Source organism: Catharus ustulatus, chromosome 9 (genome assembly GCF_009819885.2).
Source record: "Catharus ustulatus isolate bCatUst1 chromosome 9, bCatUst1.pri.v2, whole genome shotgun sequence".
Taxonomy (NCBI): Eukaryota; Metazoa; Chordata; class Aves; order Passeriformes; family Turdidae; genus Catharus; species Catharus ustulatus.
Genome location: NC_046229.1, coordinates 28,360,429 through 28,385,750, shown reverse-complemented (window position 1 = coordinate 28,385,750; position 25,322 = coordinate 28,360,429). Strand labels below are relative to the sequence as shown.

The 25,322-nt window shown below is 39.9% G+C and overlaps 1 protein-coding gene across 3 annotated transcripts in view; it reads left to right on the top strand.

Annotated features, from left to right (window-relative positions):
* Window positions 1-25,322, top strand: part of LOC117000057 (BMP/retinoic acid-inducible neural-specific protein 3) — a 192,780-nt gene that overhangs the window by 131,746 nt on the left and 35,712 nt on the right. For all 3 annotated transcript variants that reach the window (XM_033067404.1, XM_033067406.1, XM_033067405.2), the window contains 2 exons: window positions 2,547-2,652; window positions 5,048-5,284. In XM_033067404.1, coding sequence (XP_032923295.1) covers window positions 2,547-2,652; window positions 5,048-5,284 — 343 coding nt within the window. The remainder of the gene's footprint in view (window positions 1-2,546; window positions 2,653-5,047; window positions 5,285-25,322) is intronic.

The window sequence follows — 25,322 nt, the reverse complement described above, 5'->3', positions numbered from 1 at the left end:
GGTACCTGGAGGAGTAAAAGAATGAATAACATAAATATATAGAATGGAATGAAAAATTAACATTTAGAAAAGGTCCTTATTTATTGATGTATTTATACAGTATTGTCTATTATTATTATCATAACAATTTTTAATTAATTCACTGCAGAAATTGTTTGTAAGTCATATCAAAACTGGCCTAGATAATTTTCTCCTGAATCAATGTATTTATAAATGCTATCACTCTAAACAGTGCTAGTCTCTACATATGTCTGGCATAATTCAGATAAGAGTAAAGAAATATGCACAAAAAGGGGCACAATAACTATAAAGCTACTTACCACCCTTCATTATTTTGTGATTTCAGAGGGCATAAAGGAGTAATAGGAATGGATATGAACTGTAATATTTGCTTTTTAGTTTATACACTCCATATAACTTTATAAAGCTGCATTGCCTTATAGAGAAATGTTTTAAAACCAAAATAATAATATGCAAACGAAAACAACACTAAAATAAATGGATCTTTAAATAAAGAAATGCATAGATGAATGCTGAGTGTAATATATCAGAGTAAGGATAAACTTCACTACAACACTTACCTGTCTTTTTTTTGGTCTTCTGGCTGTTTCCCTTATTTAATCTAGGCAACACTCTTTGTTATTGCATAAAGAGATTGGATTCTATATATGGACTGGGGGTACTTCCAAAAAGTCATATTTTAGAATGGAATTTTAGACTACTTGTTGGCAGAGGACTGAAGGATCACAGGTAAATCACAATTGTCATTCCAGCCATGTCCAATCCAGCTCTTATCCCTGTGTAAGAGGGATGTGCTGATTCAGGATGATTAAGCAAAAACCATGGCAAACCTGCTGCTGCCATAAATATTAAAGATTGCCAACTGTGTGCAGAGGGGACACAGCCTGGCTTGGGCCCATTTCCTGATGCACCTTGAGTTCTGCCCACAGGTTTGGTGGAGGCCAGTTCTGCGTCCTCTCCATGGGCTGGCCACCCTCAGGAATTCTGCCACAGTTGGGGAAAGGCAGTAAATCTCATCTGCTCTTACAAAAGGGCAAGAAGGATGTGAAGTCTCAGTGGTTTTAGAGCATCATGACTCAGCTGCAGCACCCACTCATTGTGGGCGAGCTGGGCAGCCCTCAGCAATGTGAACAATCAGGGTTTGTATCAGCAAACCTTCACATTGCCATCAAATCAGACTGTTCAAACTGCCCTCTCCCTTCTGTTCCTTACATTTCACTTTGCTTGTCTGGTTGTGTGGCTGTCACTTATTCAGCGCATTTTGGAAATCTGCTCCTGACCCTCTAATTTAGGCTTATTCTCCAGGAGATCCAGAGCTGAGTGTGATACCTGCAGTAATAGAAAATAGAAGCAGTTGCATTCAAAACTGAGTTAGATTCCAAACAAGGGTAAATCTGGCCACAACTTCTGAAACAGTCAAAGAAGAGAAGTAGGAAGTTCCAGCAGAGTGCCTGAAAACTGTTTGAGACATCCATGACAGAGGGATTGGTTATACTTCTCATTTTAAAAATAAATTGGCCTTTTAAATTACTTTGTTGACACTTACGAATGGCATATAATATTCCAGGAAGCATATGAATTACTAACTTATTTTCTTTTTTAAAATTTAAATGTGTTCACTCACCAAGTTGCACCAGGGATAGACATTAAGATTGGACATAAGGAAAAATTTATTCACTGAAAGGATGGCCAGTCACTCATACAGGTTGTCCAGGAGAGTGGTGGAAAAACTCTTCCTGGAAGTGTTCAAAACCCATAATGTGCTGCTTAGGACATGGGTTAGTGGCATATCTGGCAGTGTTAATGTTTGGACTTGAAGATCTGAAAAGGTTTTTCCAACCTTAATGATTCTATGATATAAATAACTGCTCTCTCCCAAATACAAACCTTTACTATTAAGCCAGAGCTCTGCTTGTGGAGGTTCTGATTTGATAAATGTAGCTGTATTTTGGTTCTGTGGCCGTGGATTTGGTGATTACAACAGACAGAATTTTGTGCCTGAATTTATCTCAGGCCCTTCCCTTATGAAAAATCATCCCACCACTACCACCATTATGAACACTGCTCATAAAGGGTATTTAATTCCAAATCCTGATCTTCTTCACTGGAAAACTCAAAGTTTTTTCCATTGCTTCAAGCAGGACTTGTCATGTGCACAACTTTCAAGAGGAAAAATGACAGTCACAATTTTTATAAACTGCATTTAGCAAGCTCATTGTAATTCCCACAGCTATGAAAAATAAATTGTTTTCAGATGGTTGGGGTGGCATTACACCATTCTAGAATTATACTGCTGTAGTGTTTGTGTGGTATTGTAATGGTGTAGTGTTTATAAGGATTCTCTGTAATAGAAATAACACTTTCTGCTGCTGAAACATTTGCACTTATCGTTTTGGCAACTAAATTATTTTACCATAATTAAGTCTGAAGTGTATTTCTGGAGGGAAACTTTATGAAATAATCTTGTGAACTCCTCAGCCTGCTTTGGATAATCCAGCAAGTGCTTCTCCCTTCCCTTCCATCAGGTGACAGAGACGCGGACGGGTCCCCTCGGCTGCAGTAACTATGACAACCTAGATTCTGTCAGCTCTGTTCTGGTTCAGAGTCCTGAAAATAAGATTCAGTTGCAAGGTATGTAGGTGCAATTTCGTTAATTTGTTTTGGAATGGGCTGGCATTTATCATGCTATTTGTTTTTTTTCCTTTCTTCCACCTCATAAAAAGTCATTTTCCTAATTTTTGTGTGTGTGTGTGTGTGTGCATTCCAGCCAAAGTGAAGGAAATGTCAGTACTTCGTGTTGCCTTTCAAACAGAAACAATTTCTGCACCCATCAGAAAATAATTTGAATACCCCTGTTAGCATTTTGCATCCCTATTTAGCATCTACTGGCACACCTCTTAAGCAGCCTGAATTCCCAGAGGTTCCACCAAGCTGATATTTCGTGTGCTCAGCCTGCTTTGCACATGCTGAGCAGTAACTTACAGCACATGCACTCCATGCACCAAAATTCATGGAGTCACCAGAGGAGCAGGATGTACATTTTCAAATCCTCTAAATCAGGAGGAGTCAAAGGGCTCCTGCTCTTAGGAATTTAAAGAAAAATTTGGAAGGTTGAAATCTCACTCACTAGGAAAATAGTAGTAGTTGTGCATAAATAAAAATGAAAAATAGAAGCAGAAAGAGGAAGAAAAAGGAAGAAGAGTTATCATTTCTAACAATATTTTTTTTTTCAAAATTCCAGCAGAAGCATTTTCCCAACCTGCATATTAGGACATAAAAATGTTTGAAAAAATTCCCCTTTATAGTATTGGGCCTTTAATAATTTTTGTTTTAAGTTAAAAAAATAAAGCATGAGCAAATTATGGCTATGAAAAACCCCACTAAATTCTCTTTAATGTGTGCATTTGTGTATACCTCTGGCTCTATGCCATGACAGAACAACACAATTCTTAATTTTCAGTTGAAGGTAGATTATACAACTATTTCCAAGATTTAAAATTTTCTATATTTAAAATTTTCTATATTTAAATTTTTCTTTCTACCCAGAAAAACAGTGTGAGGTGCTTGGTGACATTAAGAACAGTTCTCAGGGATGATGATCCCTGTAGACCCTTCAGTCTCAGGACAGTCCATGATCCTATGACTCTTCCTTAAAATGTCCATATTGTGTTTTCTCCCTTTCTTTTCTCCCCAGAATCGATTAAATCCATAAAAACATAAAATTATTTTCCAGAGAGAATTTTTTTTACATAAAACTTGATTCTACTGGGATGCACCGAATAGTTCCAGAAAATAAAATTTTTGGTGGTTTCCAGCACATTTGTCAGTTAAAATTTGGAAAATAAATTTTGCATCTCTCAGACTGTCGTTTGCTGTCATGTGGAGAAATGTATTATCAGAACAGTGTAAACTCTTTAATGGGAAAATCAAACTGGGCTTTTTTTTTCTTTCACAGCCTCGTGGTTTTTCACAAGCACACAACTACGTTACAATATTTACTCAGGAGCAGCAGTTTTACAGATTTTGACATGAGACAGAAAGCACAGTCAGAACAGGTTTCAGCAGTTGTGATATGAATTTTGACTTGGAAGAGTTCTGAAATGAATGTTACAGCTATAGTTTTTGTTTTACCTAAATAATAAGGGATAAATCTCTGTGAAATCTTCCAAGTGCCTATGGAGAAGACACTTATATCACCAAATACCCAATTCATTTGATGAGGAATTACTTGGAACACATATAGCAGGAGCTTTTGAAGCCCCACAGGACTTTGCACCCTTTCATGCTAAACTTTAGTAGATTTAAGAATGAGGTTTTCTCCAGGTTTTGTAGCCCTACCCTTCACATCCAATTAACTGTTCCAGAGCAATTTGCTACCGATGCTAGAAAAATAAACAACCAGCCAAATTTTATTTTTCAAAGATTTCTTCCAACTCAATTTCCCTTTTCCTTCTTAGTTTGCCCCTACAAGAGATAATGAGTTATTTAGACAAGCTACATCTTGTTGTGCCAAAGGAAACATGGAACACAAGCCCAATTTCAGATGGAAATGTTTACACCTCTTTTCCTGATTGTGTTGTCTCCTCACTCTGTCTCTCAGGGCTGCTTTCCCTTCATCAGCATTTTCAGAATCTGTATTATTGCTGGCACCAGGATTATAATTCAGCTGTGTGATTTCCTGCTGCAAGGCTCTGGCAGCTGTTCACCCAGCAGCTCTTCTCAAGGAGAGGATGATGTTACCCAATCCCCCTAAAAGATTATAACAATAAACACTCTGTCTGAGGAATGCAGGTTACTCATTAGTGGATAGATGTGAGGGAAATGTCAGGAATAGATCTGAAAATAATTATTAAGAAAGGAAATACACAACATAGTACAAATGCTGGACAGATGTGCAAATTGTCCAGAAAACTCCTATATTTTTTGTTTTTCATAACTCTTTGTTTACTATGTAAACTGGGGAAGCTGCTCGACTCCAAAACTTCCTTTGTGTTTAACACCATCATATTTCCTCCATTTCCCTCAGGTCTTCAGGTCATCCTTCCTGAGTACCTGCAGGAGCATTTTGTGCAGGCAGCTCTGAGCTACATTGCCTGCAATTCAGAGGGGGAGTTCATCTGCAAGGACAATGACTGCTGGTGCCAGTGTGGCCCCAAATTCCCGGAGTGCAACTGCCCCTACATGGACATCCAAGCCATGGAAGAGAACCTGCTCCGCATAAGTGAGACCTGGAATGCGTACAACAGTGAATTTGAGGAATCTGGTGAGATTCTTTCTTTTTAATGAGTATTTTTCCCCTCTTTGGTTGTGTCTCGTAGAATGGTTTGGGTTTCAACTGGCCCATCCATGTTGTCTTTACAACTTGCTTGTGCCACATTAGTTTTTCCTCAATGCATCAAGGTTTGTCTCATGCACCAAGGTTTGTTTCATGCACCAAGGTTTGTTTCATGCATCATTTGCCCTGTCATGATCACCAGAACTTCCTGTTCCATAGAGAATGGGAGCTATAGGTGAAACCATCTTCTGAGCAAGTTTTCACAACTCACCCGTTCAGTGCTGTCACAAACTGCTGTCCAGCCAGATGGTGGGAAAATGTAAGGAGAGCTCAAAAGACCTGGGAAAAATTGTTGAGGAAAAAAACAAAAAGAATTGAGGGAGATAAGGAAAAGTCAGGGAAAAAAAAAATCACATATTCTAATGAGTTGTGTTGGAGAAAAAGAACAAATCAGTAAAAGAGAAAAGAAGGAAGACCATACAGTGGTCAAGGGAAGAGTAGATTATCAGTAGAAGAGTAATAAAAAAGTGAATAAACAGTACTTTTATGTACAATAATTTTTATATTTCTTCTTTGTTAAAGACTGATTCCTCAGTTCAAGAGAACTGATAATTTCAAGAGACACTTTATCAGCTAAAATTTCATTTGTTGTAACTTTTAACGCAATGCTGTTTTTTATCTGACTCTGTTTAGAAGATCTGAGGACCTTTTCCCATCCCCATTCTCACTTTTAGCAGGAGGACATCAGAACTTGCAATATTTCTCCTTGGAGGATCACAGACACCTCTGACTATAAAAGCATGAATTCATGTGTTGGTTTTATGTACATCTGGGTGCATTTTCCCAATGACTGGATACCTTTAATTATTTGTGGAGCCATGCTATCATTTACTACTTTGCAAACTAGGCCAAAGAAACTGACTCTTCAGAGGGGCACTTATTTTGCCATATTTTTTCCTATCTGAGTGGGTTGTGACACTGTTCAGTGACTGAAGAATGTCCTTCGTAGGCACCTACTTAACAGCAATTTTATCAAGCTTGAAAAACACACACATCTGGGTCTGTGGAGATTCTTACAGGAGGCTGTATAATGGACATCAAATTAATTATGAGTTTGAATCATTGCCAGATACATTTCTAGTCCTATGCTCAGGTCTGTGACACGAATGTCAGGGGAAAATTGGTAAGAGTTAAATTCTGGGCTTTTAAAAGACTCTTTAGCTCTGCTGGGTGAATCACTAAAATGCCAACTTCACATATATCTGTCAATTTGGTAATTGCTAGTAGGTGTGGTTACTAAGAAGTGTGAAACTTAGGTTATTAACATCATTAAGATATGCCACGCTCTCCTCTTTAGCCCTTGAAATATTTAAATAATTTTTAATCTAATAAAGATACCAAGCATAACTTCCATAACTCAGAGGTAGCTTACAATATTTCTGCTCTTATCTCACTAAGTGTTTTACATAAAGATGTTCATGGAAGGATGAGATAGGTAACCTTGTATGGGTCTGTGCTTGGAAAAAAGTTGGCATGTGAATTTTTGATTGATAACTTAGTCATTGAGCAGCCAATCTCATATAAATCATATATTACCACTGAGCATCTCTTCTCGTGCTGTCACACATGGTCTGTAAGCATTTCCAGCCACACTGATTTCTATATATATATATATGTTATGACCATTGAGACATATTCTGAAACATTTGGAGCTTGAGCAATGTTTCCATGATGAAAAATGAACAAATATCAGTGTGATCTGATCCATGTTAATAGCACATTCTGGGAACAAGAGTGACCTTTCTTAAGGAAAACTAAAAACTTGCTAAGTCTGTGTCTAAATCAGCGGAAGTCAGCTCTGAGATAACAGTATGTTGCTTTATTCTAATCTATTTATAATAAAAAATAAATTCCCTATAAAGGAGGCCAGATTATGTAGTCATTTCAGTCTGAGCAGCAAGGGGCAAAATAATCCAGAGCACTCCCTGCTGGCCCCTACAGTCCACTGTTAATGGCAGAGGAATTAATGAACTAATGACTTCCATTCTGTGACACTGTGAACTCCAGAGTCAACTAAAGGTGAATACAAGGAGCTAAATTTTCACCTTTTCTGCTTCCAAACCCTTTCTTAGCTTACATGTTACAAAATAGTCTTCTGACTCCAGAAACCAGTCTTGTCCCCTAATATAGACCTATAAGACTTACTGGGTTCACCTGAGGGCATTCACAGTATCTGTGGGCAGGATTTAGTTTAAAGAGGAGGAAGTAAATATTCTGTTTAAGATGGTTTGTTTACTCTCTATATTATCTCTCCTCCTGTCTGTTCGAGATAAAACAACTGAGGAAGGTTTTTTTTTGAAGAAAGGATGACAGGGCTGGTGCTGTTCAGCATGGAGAAGGCTCAGGGACAATGTCTATAAATACCTGAAGGGAGGATGCAAAGAGCAAAAGCTCTTTTTGGTGATGCCCAGCAACAGGGCAAGGGCAAATGGGCAGAAACTGGAACACAGGAGGGTCCCTCTGATCACCAGGAAACAGATTTTCACTGAGGGTGGCCCAGTACTGGCACAGTTTGCCCAGGGACGTTGTGGAACCTCCATTCTTGGATTTATCCTAAGGTTGATTAGCCATGGTCCTGGGAAGCTGGGTCTAGGTGACCTTGCTTCAGCAGGGGTTTGGAATAGGGGTTCTTCCCCATGCCAGCCTTTCTGCTGCTCTGTGATCCAAGAACTGTCCTGGTTTCCACACAGGAAGACTCTGGTCTGCAATATGGCCCTGCTGGTAGTGACAATTTTTTTTTGAGCCACTTTGACTGTTGCAGGTTACATGACCAAACACATCCCAGTTCAGAGTGTGCTGTTTATCCTTATGTGCAGATGGCATTTCACTCAGGCTCTTCTGGCACTTTTTAACTACTCAAATCCCATTCTGGAGGATGTGCAGCAGTGTTATTTCTCAGTAAATTTGGCTGCCTTTTCATCTCTCTAGCTGCCCTCCAGCAACAAATACTTGCTTACCATTAGCTCAATAAGCTTTGTGTAACCTCTTAGTGTCAGGTTATATACCAAGATCTTAAAGAAATTACAAGAACTGCTTCAAATTGTTTACTCTGAACCATCTGCTTATCCTTTATCAGATCTTGTGGCCTCCAGACTCTACTGCTATCCAAGAAAATGAGCAGCTGTTTCCTTATCAAAAATCCATACGAAAGCTGTTCAACCTTTATTAACAAATTTCATTAGTTTCTTGAGGCATTTGGCTGAATCATCACTGTGTAAGCAAAGTTCTCCCTGAGACCATCATTCCAAACAAGCCCTGCTCTTACCCCTAACAAGCAGTACCTAAAAATATCACCTCTAATGGCATCAAGCAGGGTTCCATTTACCTTTCCTGATGTGCATGAAAGCAGCCTTTCCCTGGATATTTGGACAGCTGGATGATCCAGTCTGACCTGCTGCTATCACAGGTCACTAAGTTTTCCTGAGATCCCAGGCTGTGGAGCCCACCCATGTTGGATTAAAGCTGTGCAATCTTCACGAGTGTCCCTTCAGCCCTCCTTACCTTTTCAGTGTTCAGTTGTTCTGTAATGTTGCCAAGTTTCTTGTTCCCCTTCTGCCCCAGTGTAGGAGTACCTACATGTCCAGGTGCTTCTCCTACCTCATCTTCTCAGCAAACCACCTTTCAGGAAAAAGATTTGACCTAAGCCCTTGGATGTAATTTGTTTCCTGCCATGAAGAGTGTCAAAACACTCCTCGAAAAAATTCTCACATTTTGGAAGCAGGTGGGATTTCCACAGTTTATGGTTGGAGCACTGTTGAAGATTAAAAAATTTGCTTTGTTACACATCTCTGGCTTGGGAAGATTTTGAGTGTTAAAGGAGTTAATATACAAAGAAACCAATCCTGACATAAAACACTGTCTGGCAATTTAGCATTTTCCAGAGATCATGATCCATTGCTCTGAAACACAGGAAAGTCAAGAAGACCCCCAAAACCACCCACAGGCTCTGGGTTCTGACACAAAGGATAAGAACCTGATCACACATTGTCTGTGCTTTAATCTTGATGTGGTTGGCTGATGAGTATCTTTGGAAATCTAAACACTTCATTTAAGCAATTTAAATGACAGCAATTTCCTGTAAAGGTTGACATTGAAAAATAATTTTTAGCAGTCCCTGTAGTGTAATTTCATTTCTCAGAATTAAAAAGGCTATCAAAATAAATAAGGACATGGATGATAGAGTTACTCGAACAATAGAAAATGGCAAAATTGCATTTTCATAATTTCTTTTTTTTATCACTAGCATTTATGAGACCTCCTGGAAATATGAAAGTAAAATCTTCCATCAAGCATTTATTTCCACATATCTGACATGCAATGGCAGCTTGCTGCCTTCTCTCTGCATGTTTCACAATATGCTGAGCAGTGGATTTTTTTCCTCCCCTTGAAGGCAACAAAATCCCTTTTGGAATATTTCCTTGGAAAGCATGGGATCAGGAGATGTACAATAAATATTATGATAGATAATTTCAATGTAGATTTGAAACAACAAATTCATTCTTTTAAACAGTTAGCTTAAATACCAACTAAGATGGAAGGAAAGAGCAATGCCCACCTCAAACTGGACAGAAATTTGCCTGTCACAGGTGGGCTCAAAGGGGATTCGGTGAAGCAGTGAAATTTGTGCCTGTTTGAGTCATTTGTAGTCCATTAACTCCAGGGATTTGACTTGAATGTCCAGCAGAAGCTTTAGAGAAGCAGAGCCAGAGCCATTGAAGGGTTTGATCACTGAACACAAAATCTGCTCTCTCCAACAGACATGTGGCTCCACGGACAGAATTAATCAAAAGTCACCTTGCAAATATTTTGAAATGTATCTGTCTACAGCTCTAAATGACAAACAACTTCTCAAAATGTTGACTTTGATTTTTTCAGTCACTTCTGTATCTGCTTTACAGAGATAATTCAAAAGGTAAATTTCAGTGTCACAGAAAGTGCGAGTGATGAAAGTACAGCCAAAGTAAATTGATATTAAATTTCACATTAATATTTGCTGAAACCATTTTTCATTGTCCCTCCGCCTACCATCACTGCTTTGACTGCAAAGTACTAACAGAAACAAATTGCTGGTGCAAGCTATTCTGAAATCCCTGGTTCCATTGGATTTGGATTTCATGTCTAATGCATTCTATAATTCTCTAATAACTCTGGGATATCTTGCTATTGAGCATTGGTTACCCTTTACATGTACAGACTTAAAATCATCTGAAAAAATGCACAGTTTTGAAAGGTTCACCTGAAAATGAGGTCTGAACTTCAGTTAATACATAGCACTGCATAGATGTTAACAAAGATTTTGTTTGCTCAGCAGAGATTGCTTTGGAGTCCTGTTTGTCAGTTCAATTTTATTTTTACCTTTCTTTAAAGTGATTGAATTAATGATGTTCCCAAAATCCTTTGCATAAAAGAATTGGATTTAAAGGGTTGGAGAAAGTAGATTCTATTAGAAGAGATGATAAGCTTATTACTGAATTAAATATCAGTGATACTGAAGATGAGGAAGTCCAACCATTTCATTATTTTTTTGGAGGTAGCATTTGCATCCTGTGTAATTACTTTTATGCAAAACCTACAGAAAGTAATAGGAAAGATCATCTCCAGCATTCCATAATCTGCAGTGAGATTTAGAGAATTATCCATTTAATAGTGTAATGAATTTATATCTCCATCTCCAAAACTGCAAAATGTGGAAAATCACCATATTTTGCTGATACACATTCCTAACTCTTGCTTCTCCTTCCGCTCATATTTTCCCAAACGAAGCAAGCCCATGCTGTAAAATGCCAACTTTGGAGCAAGAAAGGCTCTTTGCACAAAGCACATCTGCTTCCCAGATCTGTGAAGCTGGTTTAGGAAAGCCAAGCACTACAGAAGAATGACCAAGCCTTTGTGGTCACACACTGTGTCTTTGCAAAACAGGACCCTGCCCTCGCTCCTGGCTTCCAAACCCTTTCACTGCTCCTTGTGGAAAACTCTGATCTCTGTTTTCACAGTGGAAGTTGCTTCCAACAGCCAGGCTGCAAACTGTTGTAAAACACTGCAAAATCAAAGCTGGAAGTGAAGATTGGCTCACACCTGCAAGTGCAGGTGCTCACGGGAGAATTCTTTTCACTCTCTGCCAGCCTCATGCATTTGTTACAGATGGACAGCACTACCTTTGTGATTGCTGAGGCTGTAGAGAAGATGCAAAATAGGAATTCTAAGATTGTTCCAACATCAGACACAGTCCAAAAGCCAATCAATATACTCACCCCATAGCAAGTGATCATGTTTGATCTCAAAATCCACACAAATCTCTTAGTACATCTTAGAAAAGAGAATTATACTCATAATTATTGCATGTAGATACTGCAATATGCTGAGCACATCGTAATACAGAGTGATACATCTGTTGAGTTACTCTTTCATTCCTTTTTTGTAGCAATCAAAAATAACAGATACAGCTGGACTTACTTAATTTGCTAAAAATATATTGATGCTTTAAAAAGCAGGTGCAAAGCCAGGCAGTTAAACAAAGTACAGAGTTATATCTTTAACTTAGACTAGAAACTTTTTCCAAGTTAGAAAAAAGTAATGTAAATAAATTTAAATAGATTGTCCAGTGCTGAAGACAGATACCGTACACATGTGATGCACAGAATACATTATGGGAAGAGCCAAAGGCAAATTAAAATCTTCAAGATCAAATGTGAATCACAACATAAAGACAGAGGAAACCTGGGGGCAAGAAGTCTGCACCATCAGATAAGTACTAGCATTTTCACCATTTCATACCCTATTGTTCTGGAATCATCTCAGTCACAAATTACATTCATATCTCCTGGCAGTGCATTAAGGAATGCAACCGGTGGAACAGTCTTTCTCCTCCTCTTCATCAGTTCATCAGACAAGCATTTTAAACTATTGCAGTCATGGTTTTTTTTTTTCTGATAGACAACTCCAGAAAAGCTACAGCAAATCTGCATTCAGTCTGTGCAGTTTAATCTTAAAAATCTCTCTGTCTAGTCAGAAAAATCAAGTGTAATTTTGTTTGCCACCCCAATAAGGCATAGATTTTTGCTATTCCTGTGGCACAAATCCTTTGTTAAAACTGCTTTAGCAGAAGAGGACACCGTGGGATTCCTTTTTATTGCCTCTGCTTGCATCCAAATCAAAGTCACCTGGCTGACAAGTAAAAAAGGTAATTCTTCCCAGCAGCCAAGCATGTAGATTGACATCATGGAGACACTGACCCAGGTCCCAGCCTTCTTCCTTCTTACCAGTAGTTATTATGACAACCCTAACAGCTAAAAAATGCCCTCAATGACTCCTGTGTAAAACACAGTGATGTTGTCTTTAAAAATTTCTGACTGCCATTTAAACTCTAGCTAAAAATTATCTTGGCATTTATAGTGTTTGCTATGGTTCTTCTACTACAGGAGAATGGAAGATAACCACTCCCTGTCCCCCCCAAAAACCAGGAAAAGCTTTTCCCCCCAAAAAAAGGCCAACAAAAATCCCTCAAGGAGAAGCTTTGTTCTAACTCAGACATTTTAAAACACGTACCAAATGTCTCATTTATGCCTGTTTCAAATTACTGAAAGGAAGTAAAAGGGCAGAAGGTAACTGCAGGCATAATTTGGAAACGTCAGTTTAAACAGAGATGTGTTGTACACTCTGATCAGGAGAAACTTATTTTATTTATAATGGAAAAAAAGATGCCCAGACTGATTTTCAGACTCAGTGTTGAAATTCCAAATCTTAAGTAACGTCACAAGATGCCAAGGTTTGACTTGGCATCACAGACAGACTGTAAATTCATGGTAAATTCACTCCATCATTTGCAGTGAAGGCAGCTTGCACTAAAGCCCTCTCAGTCCAGTGACATACTCCTGCTTTTCCAGCTGCTGCAGTTCAATTAAAATGCATGTAAAAGAGGACAAAAAATGCAACCTGGAATTAAAACTGAATCTAACTTTGCTGTGTGATGAGCTTTCTTTCTGGGGTTTGGGAGGATGCCCCACTCCAGATGTGCCTCGGTCACTCAGCACAGTCTGTCTGTCTCTGCTGACCTGGACAGACCCATTGCCATGCAAAGAGAGTCCCATTTGAAATCTTAATTGAAAGACTCCTTGTGGACAGTCTGAACTGACTCACTGGCAGTTGACGGTGCTTTTTAATCACTGAGAATAAAGACTTCAATCAATACGGTTCAAACTATTTGCCCCTGAGCAGTAGAGCAGTGGTTTGCTTTCAAGCACTGCTTACAGCCCCAGGCTCAGGGCCAAGAAAACTTAGCCCCCTGAGTTCTTAATATAATTATTGTTTTCTCCATTATCTTTCAGGGGTGTTAATTTGCCTCCCAGTAATTAACTTCCCTCTGTGGTTGTCAGGAAGTTTAATCAATAACAGGAGCAGATACACCAAGCTGCTGTTCCTTCTGTGGCCAATGCTCCCCTCCCCTCCTCTTCCACCCCTGTGGAGGTGTCACTGTTTTAATGAAATGAACAGGTGGGATGTGCATCATTTCTTTGGAGGGTCAGTGTCCAAACTGTTCCTACTTCAAAAATGATGGTACAGCTGATACAACTGCCCCTGTTCCAAAACTAAAAGCATTATACAACTCCTGCTAAAGCTGCACTGGCGAATTAACTGATTAAAGTTTCACGTGGCATTGCACTCTGAGATCCTTCAAACACTGTGATGACATTGTAATAAGAGGAGGAGCAGAAGGCTTGATCTAATATAATTCTACTTATGTCCACCATGTACAGGACATAATGTAATTCCCTTCAAAGCTAGTGACAAAATCCCCTCGTTCTTGGTGGAATTCCAATCTGCCTTGGCAGCTTTGGGCTTTCTTTATTAAGAGTGATGTCACTCTGTGGCCTCTCTTTTCTTCTAGGGCAGTGTTGTCTGTTCTGATTCATAGCTTCTTAAATCTTCTCCAGGAACAGCTTAACACTGGTTATTTACTTCAATGTGTTTTCCAAGAACATTTTTCTGTTTCACTCATTCTTTTCCCTCCTTTATCCTCCTGCGAATCATTGCACGTTTATTTACCCCTACCCAGTTTTCAAACTGTAGGAGTTCCCAGCATATTCAATTAAGGTAAATTTTGGACAGAGGTTATACCTATATCTGCCCATAAGGAATACATCTAATCCATTAAGTGAATTTATAGTTCTGTAGTAAGACAACAGCTGGGACATCCATGTTGCAGGACTTCCTCTAAACCACACTGAAGTGATAAAAATGTTTACCAAGAAAATAAAAAATAACCCGTAGATAAATTTTTGTGACTTTTTTCTTGAAGGCTTACTGTGACTTCCAAGGAGCATCCCTCTGCAGGGCAGTGATAGAAACATTTTCACAACTGAAAGCAAACCTGACAGGATGAAGGGGATGTCCTTCAAACTCTAGGACTTACAGAGACAGCTGTGGAATCTGGCCTTTTGGTTTCTGAAAAGGGAACTTGCTGTCAAGGTCATATTTAGATTGACAATAAGAAACAAGTTGCTTCATTGCAGGAAATGTGAGTCCTTCCAGCAGAGTCCAGGCAAGGTTGTTATCTCCTGTCCAGCAGAAATTCTGAATTAATCCACAATTTATAGGATGATATTCTGGTTTCACTACCAATTTTGGCAGCAATTGTTTCACCTTTATGTGGCACCAGGAAACCTTCAAGGCTTGTGAGAGGAGGATTTTTGGTTTCATGTTCCTATAACAGACTGATATTAACTCTCTAACGTACATATATCCACGTGTGTTTGTATATTTATACACAAATCTAGCATCCATCATGGAATCACAGAATCATTGAGGCTGGAAAAGACCTTTAAGATTATCAAGTCCAACCACCAACCAGCACCACCTCCCTGCTCACCACTAAACCATGTCCAAACCTTTTTAAAACACTTCCAGTGGTGAGTCCACCACTGCCCTGGGCAGTCTACTCAATCCTTTCCATGAAGAAATCTTCCTTAATATCCAATCTAAAGCTTTCCCTGGTGCAGGTGAGGCCATTTCTTCTCATTGCTTTTAACATGTACATGAGATTCCTCACAACTCTGCATGATATAATATAAATGTCTGTCCAGAGAATCTCTATTCCCCACCAATTCCAGCTCCAGGCTGACACTGATCCCTGTTCTTTCCTTCCTGCAGAGCACAGGGCTGAGAGCAGCTAGCCTTGCACCATTCCTCACTTCTCACTTCAAAAAGAAACCAGCCAAACCCTCCCCCTGCCCCCCCAAATCTGCTCCACTGCCAGAATCATCCAAATTTGCTTCCCTGAGGCTTCTGTAGCAGCTGGAGGGTTCCACTTCAAATAGTCTGTCCAAAGGGAAGCGTAGACCTCCTTTCCTCCTTGGAAAACAGACACCATATCTTGCAGAAAACATGCATTTCCTTCCTTCCCTGCGTCCTTCAGAAAGCTTAAAGGAGAAATCCTTTCCTTTGGAGGAGGAAATATTTTAATTATCAGGAGAGCTGGCTGATTTAGCCTAAATTGGAAGGAGAAGGGGAAGGAAAATTCAGATTTATTATCTCTTCTCTGAAGAAATAAGGTTGTTTCCAGCTGCAGTCTTCTGCTTCTTTGAATTGGAGTATTTTCAAACATATATTTCTTGGAACACAGCTGCTACTTCTTTGACAAATTGAGTAATGCATCATGAAGAACTAAAATTCATGGCAGCATAAAAACAAATATATGTTCATTTTAGCACTTTGTTTTCTCCAGGCTTCTGAATCATGGTGGGATATTTTAAAAATCATCTATCTTTTATAAATCTCTTTAATAACATCTACACAATATTGAGGCAGCACTTTAATGAACAGCAATCACATCCAACCATTTGAAATGTGGGCCCCATGGTTTATATCCTCTCAGACTTCCAGCTTTGTGCTTTCAGGTCTTGATTCACAGCTGACAGTGGTATTTGACTCCCTGCCATATTTATTGCCCTGATTAAAATGAAAAAAAAACATTGTTATGGAATAGCAATGACAGCAATGGTGGTCACACAGTTGGAGCAGCAACAGGTGATAAAATGTGATAAAATGTGTGATAAAATGGGGATTAGGAGATCTTTCCTAAGAGAACTCTCTCTCCTTGCAATAATTGCAGCTCTCACTGAGGACTCCAAGGAGGGTGCAGTTGCTTGGAGCAACAGGCAAAATTATCTTTATTATTGGAAATAAATGGCAACAATTGAATTTGGGGTCTGCTGTGCTAAGTGCCCTATAAAGATTTAACAGGAACCAGGCCTCTCCTCTGAAGAGCTTGCAGTCTAAACAGAAAAGTCCATTGAAGTGTAGCAGAAATTAAGATTTATATACAAGATATTACAAAATATAGAGACAGTTACCTTGAATAAACCAACCAGAAATAATCTTTCAATAACTGCAAAATTATGTTGTTGTTTTGTGGGGGTTTTTGTTTTGTTTTGTTTCTTTTTTTGTGTTTTTTGGTTGGTTGGTTTTTTGTGGTTTTTGTTTTTGTTTTTGTTTTTGTTTTGCAGTGTGGTTTTTTTTGTGTTTCGGGGTTTTGTTTGTTTGTTTTTTTGTTTTTATTTTAGGAATGCAGTAAAGTGTTTAACCTTAATTTTGAAATGTTTATTAGTTTATTTTTTTTTTTTTTACATTATAGCTCTGATGTTATAATATGAAGCTAAAAGTTGATATAACAACAAAAACAATTCTATTCTGTCAAGGTGAAGTATTTTGACTAATTCAAAGCAAAGTAAAAGAGGAAAACTTTGCAATCTTTCTTTTAGAGGCTTTCAGAGGAATTAGAGGCATTTGGAAAATTTTAGAAAATTTCTAAAGATTTAAGATAACTTTGGAAAGCTGAAAATTCTTTCACAAAATGGCTTTTCTTTGCAGAATTATACTTAAGAGCCCTCTTGGTGGTGATATGAATAGCTTCAGCAGCTTTCCTTTGCTGCTGTGTGTGATGAACTGGCAGTCTTCTTTCCAACTCTGAACCTGTGAGAAAAACCAGCCAGTATTTATATTAAATAATAGTCATGTTTGCAGCACCAGCAGATAATCAGCCCTGAAAGGGACACACAGCAGGGCTGGCTGACTTTTGCTGCTCCCTGGCACCTTTTCTGCAGGGAAATAAACTTCTGGAGCTACTAGAGATATTTCCTAAGGTTTTTTTCAATGAGAGCTTCTAGTCTGAATATTCTTGTTGGTTTTGATTGTCTCTGCTTTCCCCTTTGCAATATTATCTGTTTACTTTGGCTTGCTGTTAGAAGGAATTGTGCCAAGGGAAGGTTGGAGTAGTATTAAAATCAGGTGTAGGCAAATGATTAGCACAGACAAGGAGACAGGTTACTTTGGAGGAAAAACACAACAGGAATGAACTAAAACCGCAGATTAATTTATTTTTTATAATTTAATGTAAAGTTTTGTGTTCCTTAAGTAGTTTTTCATTGACTGATGAAAAGATTAGGGGTTTTAGGGATTTGCTAAAATGGACAACTTAAGGCAGAGTTACAAAGCAAAAAGGCAACAGTACAGGAGGGACAAACAGGGACAGGCTACCAAAGAAAAAACTCAGGAACACTGCCCAGGCATTCAGAGACAGTGATGGGAAAAACTACATCCAGTGCTTGCAAGGGATGCCAAGAGCAACCAGAAAAGCTTTTGTAGTTGGAGGTAAAAGATTAAACAAGGAGCTGTGGGCCTGCTGCTGAATGGGTTGAGAGGCTTTGGGATTTGTTTCAGAAATACTCAAAGTGTTCTTTACTCTCAGTCTTCACCAGCAAATAGTGCAGGTCCTGGAGCTCAAAAACAGGGGCCACAGGGGAAAGGAGGCCCCAGGTGTGAAAAATGGAGCAACCAAGGGTTATTGGGGAGAGCCTCACCCCTGGCAGTCCTTGGGAGTTAATGGACTGCATTGAGAGACAGATGATATCCTGGATAGGTCTCTTTGTCTTGAAAGATCTTGGAGACTGGGGAATATCCCTGATCTCTGGAGAAAGGCAAATATTACACTGATCATCAAAAAACACCTGAAAGGATGGCCCAGGGAATTACTGATTGATAGGATTCACTTTGGTCATTGGGAAAATCATGGAATAAGTCCTCTTGGGCAAAAATTTTGGAGAGGTATGAGGTTTATCTGGCAAGGTTTTGGCAGCAAGGAACTGCAAGGGTGGCTTGTGCTGAGAAGAGACCAGGGGCTGCTCCATGTCAGACAGAGCCTAAACTGCCCCTGCCAGTGGCACTGGTGGTACCTCTGTGACACCACAGGTGAGGAAGGGTAAGCACTGCACAGCAGCTGTGAGGGAGAGGAGGAAACAGAGGTGAGAGAAGCAGCCCTGCTGGCACCCAGCCTGGTGGAGGAGCAGGAGGTGCTGCAGGTGCTGGGGCATGGCTCACCTGCAGCCTGTGGAGATGCCCATGGTGGGACAGGGTGTCCCCTGAGCACTAGAAGAAGGGAGGATTGGGGTAAAGGTGGTTTTAATTTTGTCTTTTTTTTTTTTTTTTTTCTCACTATCCTACTCTATTTTTAACTGGCAATATATTAATCCTCTCAACGCTGAGTCACTTTTGCCCGTGTCTGTAATTTCTAAATGGGATCTCCCTGTCTGTATCTCAGTCTGGGAACTTTTTCATCTTATGTTGTCACCCTGGGGAGTGAGAGAGAAGCATGGGGATCATCTGGCAGCCAGTGGAGGTGAAGGGAGAGCAAGGGACATGAGGGAGATAGATCATCTCTGACCCATCTCATTCTCTGCAGGATAAAATGCTGACTTATGGACGAGAGGAGAGCAATGGGTGTAATTTACTTTAGTTTTAGCAAGGCTCTACAGATGGAACCTGGTCACACAAATGGATTTTTATCCATCTACTTGTCCTTCCATCCACAGCACTGTGTCTTTCCCTGAGTACCAGAACGCTGTGGGAGACAGAGTACAGGGTTAGAGGGTCACACATCCTATCTGAACGCTGGTGGCAAGTGAAATACAGCCAGGGTGTGTCCCAGGTACAGCCAGGGTGTGTCCCAGGTACAGCCAGGGTGTGTCCCAGATACAGCCAGGGTGTGTCCCAGGTACAGCCAGGGTGTGTCCCAGATACAGCCAGGGTGTGTCCCAGGTACAGCCAGGGTGTGTCCCAGATACAGCCAGGGTGTGTCCCAGGTACAGCCAGGGTGTGTCCCAGGACTTGTTCTCTGTACTTTCTTTAACAATGACTTGGAGAAAGTGCACTCTCATCAAGTTTGCAGATGTTGCCAGTTTGAAGGAGTGAGACAGAAGTCTTCGAGGTCAGGACTGGCACACAGAGGGACTTGGACAAGCTGGTGGATCAGGACAACGGGAACCTGGTGAAGTTCAACAATGCCAAAAGAAAAATGCTGCTCTGGACAGGCAGACCATCAGCTGGGGCTGGACCTGCCTGGCCAGAAGCAGCTCTGCAGGATGGCTCCTGGGGTCTGACAGTACCAAGGCCACATTGTGGGTGACACAAAGGGGGTCAGGGACCAGATCGAGGAGGGGATTAGCCTCAGTGCTTTTCAGACCACATTCAGATGCTGCATCCAGTTTGGGGCTCCACAGTACAGGAAAGACATCAGCAGCCTGGAGGGTGGTTGGGGATGTGGTCGGAGAGGTGGGGGCTGGAGAAGCTGCCCTGAGAGGAGAAGCCCCAGGAGGGGTTGGCCAGCCTTGGGCACGGAGACTTCAGTGAACTCAGAAGGAGAAAGCTAGGCTCTGTATGGGGATTCACGACAGGCACAAAGTTAAACAAGAGAGGTTCACACGGGTTGTGGGGAGAAATTTACTCCCCATGAGGGCACTTGAGCCTTGGTTGCAGCAGTTTCCAAATCCTGAGTGGACCAAGCCCTGAGAAAGTTGATCTGGTGTCAGAGTTGATGTGCTTGAAGCACAAGATCATCTCTCCTTGCACTACAGACCACCCGAGGAAATACCAAGTCTGATTTAACATCTGATCCCAGAAATCGGGTTTAAGAAGCGAGCTGTCTTCCTAAAGTAGCAGTGCTCTGTACAGAGGAGTGATAATTTGCAATTCTCATTATGAGAGTGAGAAAAGAGGAAATGCAGCTGAGAACAAGAATTCACTTGAGCTAATTTTGAAGTTGTCTGAAGCACTCTGACTTGGAGCAGCACATCAGACTATATAATTGTTTGTTCAGACAGAATCACACCCTCATGTGTTAAAGACCAGTTGATTTCTGTCAGTTTTTCTTAATCCCACTGTAACATTTTGTTAGAACCAAAGCAGAACAGTTTTTGCATGAGGTATTACTCACTCCTAGACTGTGATGGCAGAATTGTAATACCTCTGGAGCAAGTTAAAGAACTTGATTTAAAAGAGGATGTGTGCACAAATGACAGATATATAGATTTTTAAGGGAGAAAAATGCTTCCTTAGAGCTTGATCTAGAGAAATGACAAAACAGCCCATTACAATTATTCTCTAATGATAGATTTTGACAAAAAGGAGTTGTCTCCTATATAGATATCTTTACTGAACTTTGTCAAATGAAAAAAAAAAACCCTCTATAATCCAAATCCTTATTAATATTAGAAAATACATGGACTATATAAAATTGTGAATAGTATGTTTCAGTCAACAAAAGATTTCTACATTTCTTCAGTTATTGTCAGGCTGCTTTTGCTGGAAAACATAATTGCTTTTTCAGGGTTTGAATGCTGTTTAAAAAAAAAACCTAAAATTGATTTTGGGTAGACAATGTAATCAACAATTAGACAGGACTATATATTTACTGAAGCACTATGCTGTAATTTCCAATGCTAAAGGTTTTGTTTCTATAAGATTATATTATTTCATTATAGGTAAAACTGCTCATCAGAAAATATGACATTAAATTAAACAACAGAATAATGCTTGATGGAATGCTATTTCTGGAGGCTGAGAGAAGGTGGCTAAAATTTCTTGTGGGTTACTTTGCTGTGAAACAATTTTTTTCTTAGCATGTCACCAAATGCAGATTCTTTTCAAACTGTGCTTTATGCTCTCCTAAATTGTATGTAGATTTTTGCCTCACTTAATTATTGCCACATGTATGTTGTCATCAATTTCAGCCATAATAAGAACCAGCAGGAAAAAACAAACAAACAAACAGTATTCTCTTTCCTTTGCTCTAAAGTAGATAGGACAGGAAAGTGCAGTGGTGAAATTTGGTATTTTCATATTTCCAGTATGACCTTGCTCTCAGATGTCAGCCTGCAGTGCCTTTAATAACCTGGTGTTCTGAATGCCCATAAACCCATTGACTTCCAAGGTGCTTCCAAAGGTCCTCCACAAGGCATCTTAGGAAACAAGCCAAGCCAAGCCATTTTGGCAGCCTGGAGAAGTTCCACAAACCACTCAGCCTCAGTGGAAACAAAACCAGAAGTGTGCTGTGTAGGTGGGACAGTCTTGTACTGGCCTTGTGGCAAAATACCAAGGGAAATCAAAATGTTCACAGCAGAGAGATCAGGGCTCCTGTTCTCTCCCAACCTTTTCCCTTGTAGCAGAGCACTGCCACATCCTCAGCTGAGGCTTCCTGGATTTTTCTGGTCCTTTCCAGCTCTATGGTGCCCTCAGCACCGAGCCCTGCTCTGACACCAAATAACACTGAGGATCCAAGTTAGATCTCTGCAGCTCCAGGTATTTCTTACAGCTTAAATATGTCTGATATGCATCTGATTCCAGCAGTAATGTTTGCTCCCATTATGATATTTCTCATTTTTTCTTTCCCACTGAAATATGGGATGCCATTTCCATCTCCAGGCACTGTTGACACAAGAAAGATTTACCTGGCAGAAAGGGGAAGTGAAAAGAGATGTAACCAACCAGAAAATGAACTTGCTTGACCCACCACTGCATATAATGTTTTACCTTTTTTACCTTATTTGAAACTAGTTAAGAATATATAAAATCATATTGCAATGTACTACCCAGGTGAAAATAAAAGAGGAAGTTCTGTAATCAGATTTTATGAGGTATCAAGAATCATGGTCTGGTTTTTGGGGCTGACCTGTGCAGGGCCAGGGGCTGGACTTGATGATCCTTGTGGGGCCTTCCCAGCTCAGGATATTCTCTGATTTTATGAATTACAGTATGCATTTCTATGGCCCCTGGGACTGTAATACTGGCTGTTAATCCTCAGGAATGGCTGGCATCATGTGTTGATTAGAGTGTAATAGTTTAATCATCTCTCAGTGTCAGGAGTTTATGTTGTAGTTTCACAGATCATGAAATGTGTCTTTTTAAGATATGGCCACATTATCTTTTTTTTTCTTTCTATTTTTTATGCAGCAAGTACTGTGTAACCGTGCTCCTTTTATCTCTGTCTCTCCTTCACCTGCATGATAGAACTCATTAGCAGGATCACACAGGGCACAAGGGTAGTCAAAGATGATGTTTATTACAGGGAGAAAAAAAAAGCCATTTTCTTATTGGAAATGCTGTTGCATTGCAGGTGGAGGAGTGTAAACCCTCCTTATCACTTCTAAACACTGCATGGAGCAGTTGTTAGCTGTAGAGATTAGTGCAGAGGACAGCAGAGTGACAACGTTCCTTAAATACCTGGTTAGAGCAATACAGGGCTGAAAAGATCCTCGGAGCCCATTGTCTCCTGAGGGAGTTCCCTTTGCTTTGGCATCCTGAAGCTCATTTTCAGGAGATATACAAGTGCCTCAGAGGAACAGAAGGGGAAAGAGACCCTAGAAATTAAGCAGGTAGTCAGGAATGTGGCTTTGGGATCTAATCTCCTCAGAGACTAGTGTCAGAGGACATATTTATTATATACATATATACCCTCAGTCCTCTCAATCTGGTAGAACTTGTCTGATTTTTACAAGCTGCAGATCTGTGCATTGTAAAGGACATTTGTATCAGCTCAGTTAACCTTATTTCCTAATAATTAATTTTTTTTAATCACCATTTTTAATATTTTTAAGTCTTTAGACTTGGAAAGCTTTACCAAGCCAATGGCATTGTGGTGCTTTTGGACAAGCCAGACAAAACCTTCTGTCACACCTTCAGGGCAGACCTGGGAGAGCGTGAGGATGTCACTGAGCTTGGGAAGGAACAAAACTCTCTGACACTGCCTTTGAGCTGTCAGTGAGTCAGGCATTCGTTTATTCAGGATGTGTGCTGGAAATCATTCCAAGTACACATATCCACTACAAGACTTTTCACATATTTATACATTTATAGAAAACAAAGAATCCTTTGGTTCTACACTACACAATTATTTTCATTAGTTTTGTGTGTGATCTACTATTGGATATTGATCCCTTTGCCTTTCATTCACATTTGGTCCAGCTCTGTGGTTCCCTTAGCATTCTTTTATCAAAATTCTCCAAATTTGCCAGGCAGTAATCTGATTACCTCCTCCATATCTTCTAGATTCCCAACATGTAAATTTTAAAATTCCAGACCTCCAAAACTCCCTTTTTGTTTGTTGAAGTTTATCAGGTCCTGCCTAGCCAGACCCCAAAGCCTTGGTGGTTTAAAGATAAGCCAAGAAGAGAGCCCAGCTCCTCTCCCCTCTCCCCCATGACTAAAGTTACTTTAAAAAGGAAGTTATGTCATTTCCAACAAGGAAGCAGAGATTGGTGAAGTTGGACAGGGTTCTGAGCAACCTAATCTAGGGTGTCTCTCTTGTCACAGTGGGGCTTGGACTATAAATGTCCCTTCTGACCCAAATTATTCTGTAATTCTAAGGGAGGAATAATTATCTCTTGGGAAGGAGCAAATGGAACTGTCTATCCCAAATCTACACTAAGATGCTCAACTGGTAATGTAGAATTTATTGAATATTCCTATTAATTCAAATTGTTAGCTGTACACCCGGAATGGACATTCTTGCTGGACAGAGGATAAAAACCAACTTAGACAAAATTAAGGAAGAGGAAAAGCAAAAGATAAAAGGCTCCAAATAGTTGATAAGATAAAGAAACAGTTCCCTTCCCTCATGCCTGAAGGACAGCACAGGGACTGTCCTCCAGGGGACAACAGCTCATTCCCAAAGAGGAAGGAATGAGGGCAAAATGAGCAACACATTCCCAGAGGGATTATTAAAAACACTTTGTTAAATATAAAATCATCATCTTTGCCCCTTGAGTTTCATTTCTACCTTCCAGAAGACCTTTCAGTGCTTTTTGTTTTTTTATGAGTCTTCACCCATCACAGAAAATGCTCTGCTGAAGTGGGACTTTTGTATTCCATCACTGCCCTGTGCCCTTCAGGATGTGCTCAAGGACCACAAATGCAGCTTTTTTACAAAAGACATTTTTCTTTTTTCCTCCATCCATAAAAAAAGAAAATATTTTTGCTTGATTTGTGTAAAAATGTTGTTAAAAACCCCTAAACTGAAGCTAAACCAAAAGACTTATGAACAAGGATGTTAATGGAATATTCTTTGATGTGAGTGGACATTTCCCCAATCAAATCTCTTCCATGAGCAACCTAAAATTACACCAATGTTAAATATTATGATTATTTCTGTTTGAAGAGGGAGGCTACTTCAGGCAGCAGGATCTTTGCTTCCACAGAGCCTGCTGAAATGTAGATTATCCAAAAGGAACATCTGGCAGGGTGAAAGCAAAACTGTGGGATGAGTGACTTCGTTGCAGGAACAAGCTGAAAGAAAAAACGTGGATTGTGAAGGGTGGAAGGATAGCAACAGGCAGGGAAGCATACTGATACACAAAAACAAGAAAGAAAAAGGATAAACATGTGCATTCAAGTGTGCCACTCATTTTCACACGTTTCCCCAGTATCTGGAGCCCTTTCAATGGAAGTTTATTCAGGTTCAGAAGTTATAAATTGTTCTACTTATGGAAACAGACTCCCTGATTAATAAAACTCTGTTAATAAGATTCTATCTGCATATCTCGTGTGGACTGAGCTACCAGAACAAATCACAAAGCATGGCATGTTCAGGGAGACAATGACCTTGTGATTGAAGAACTCCTTTCCACCACTTCAGAGTCAAAAA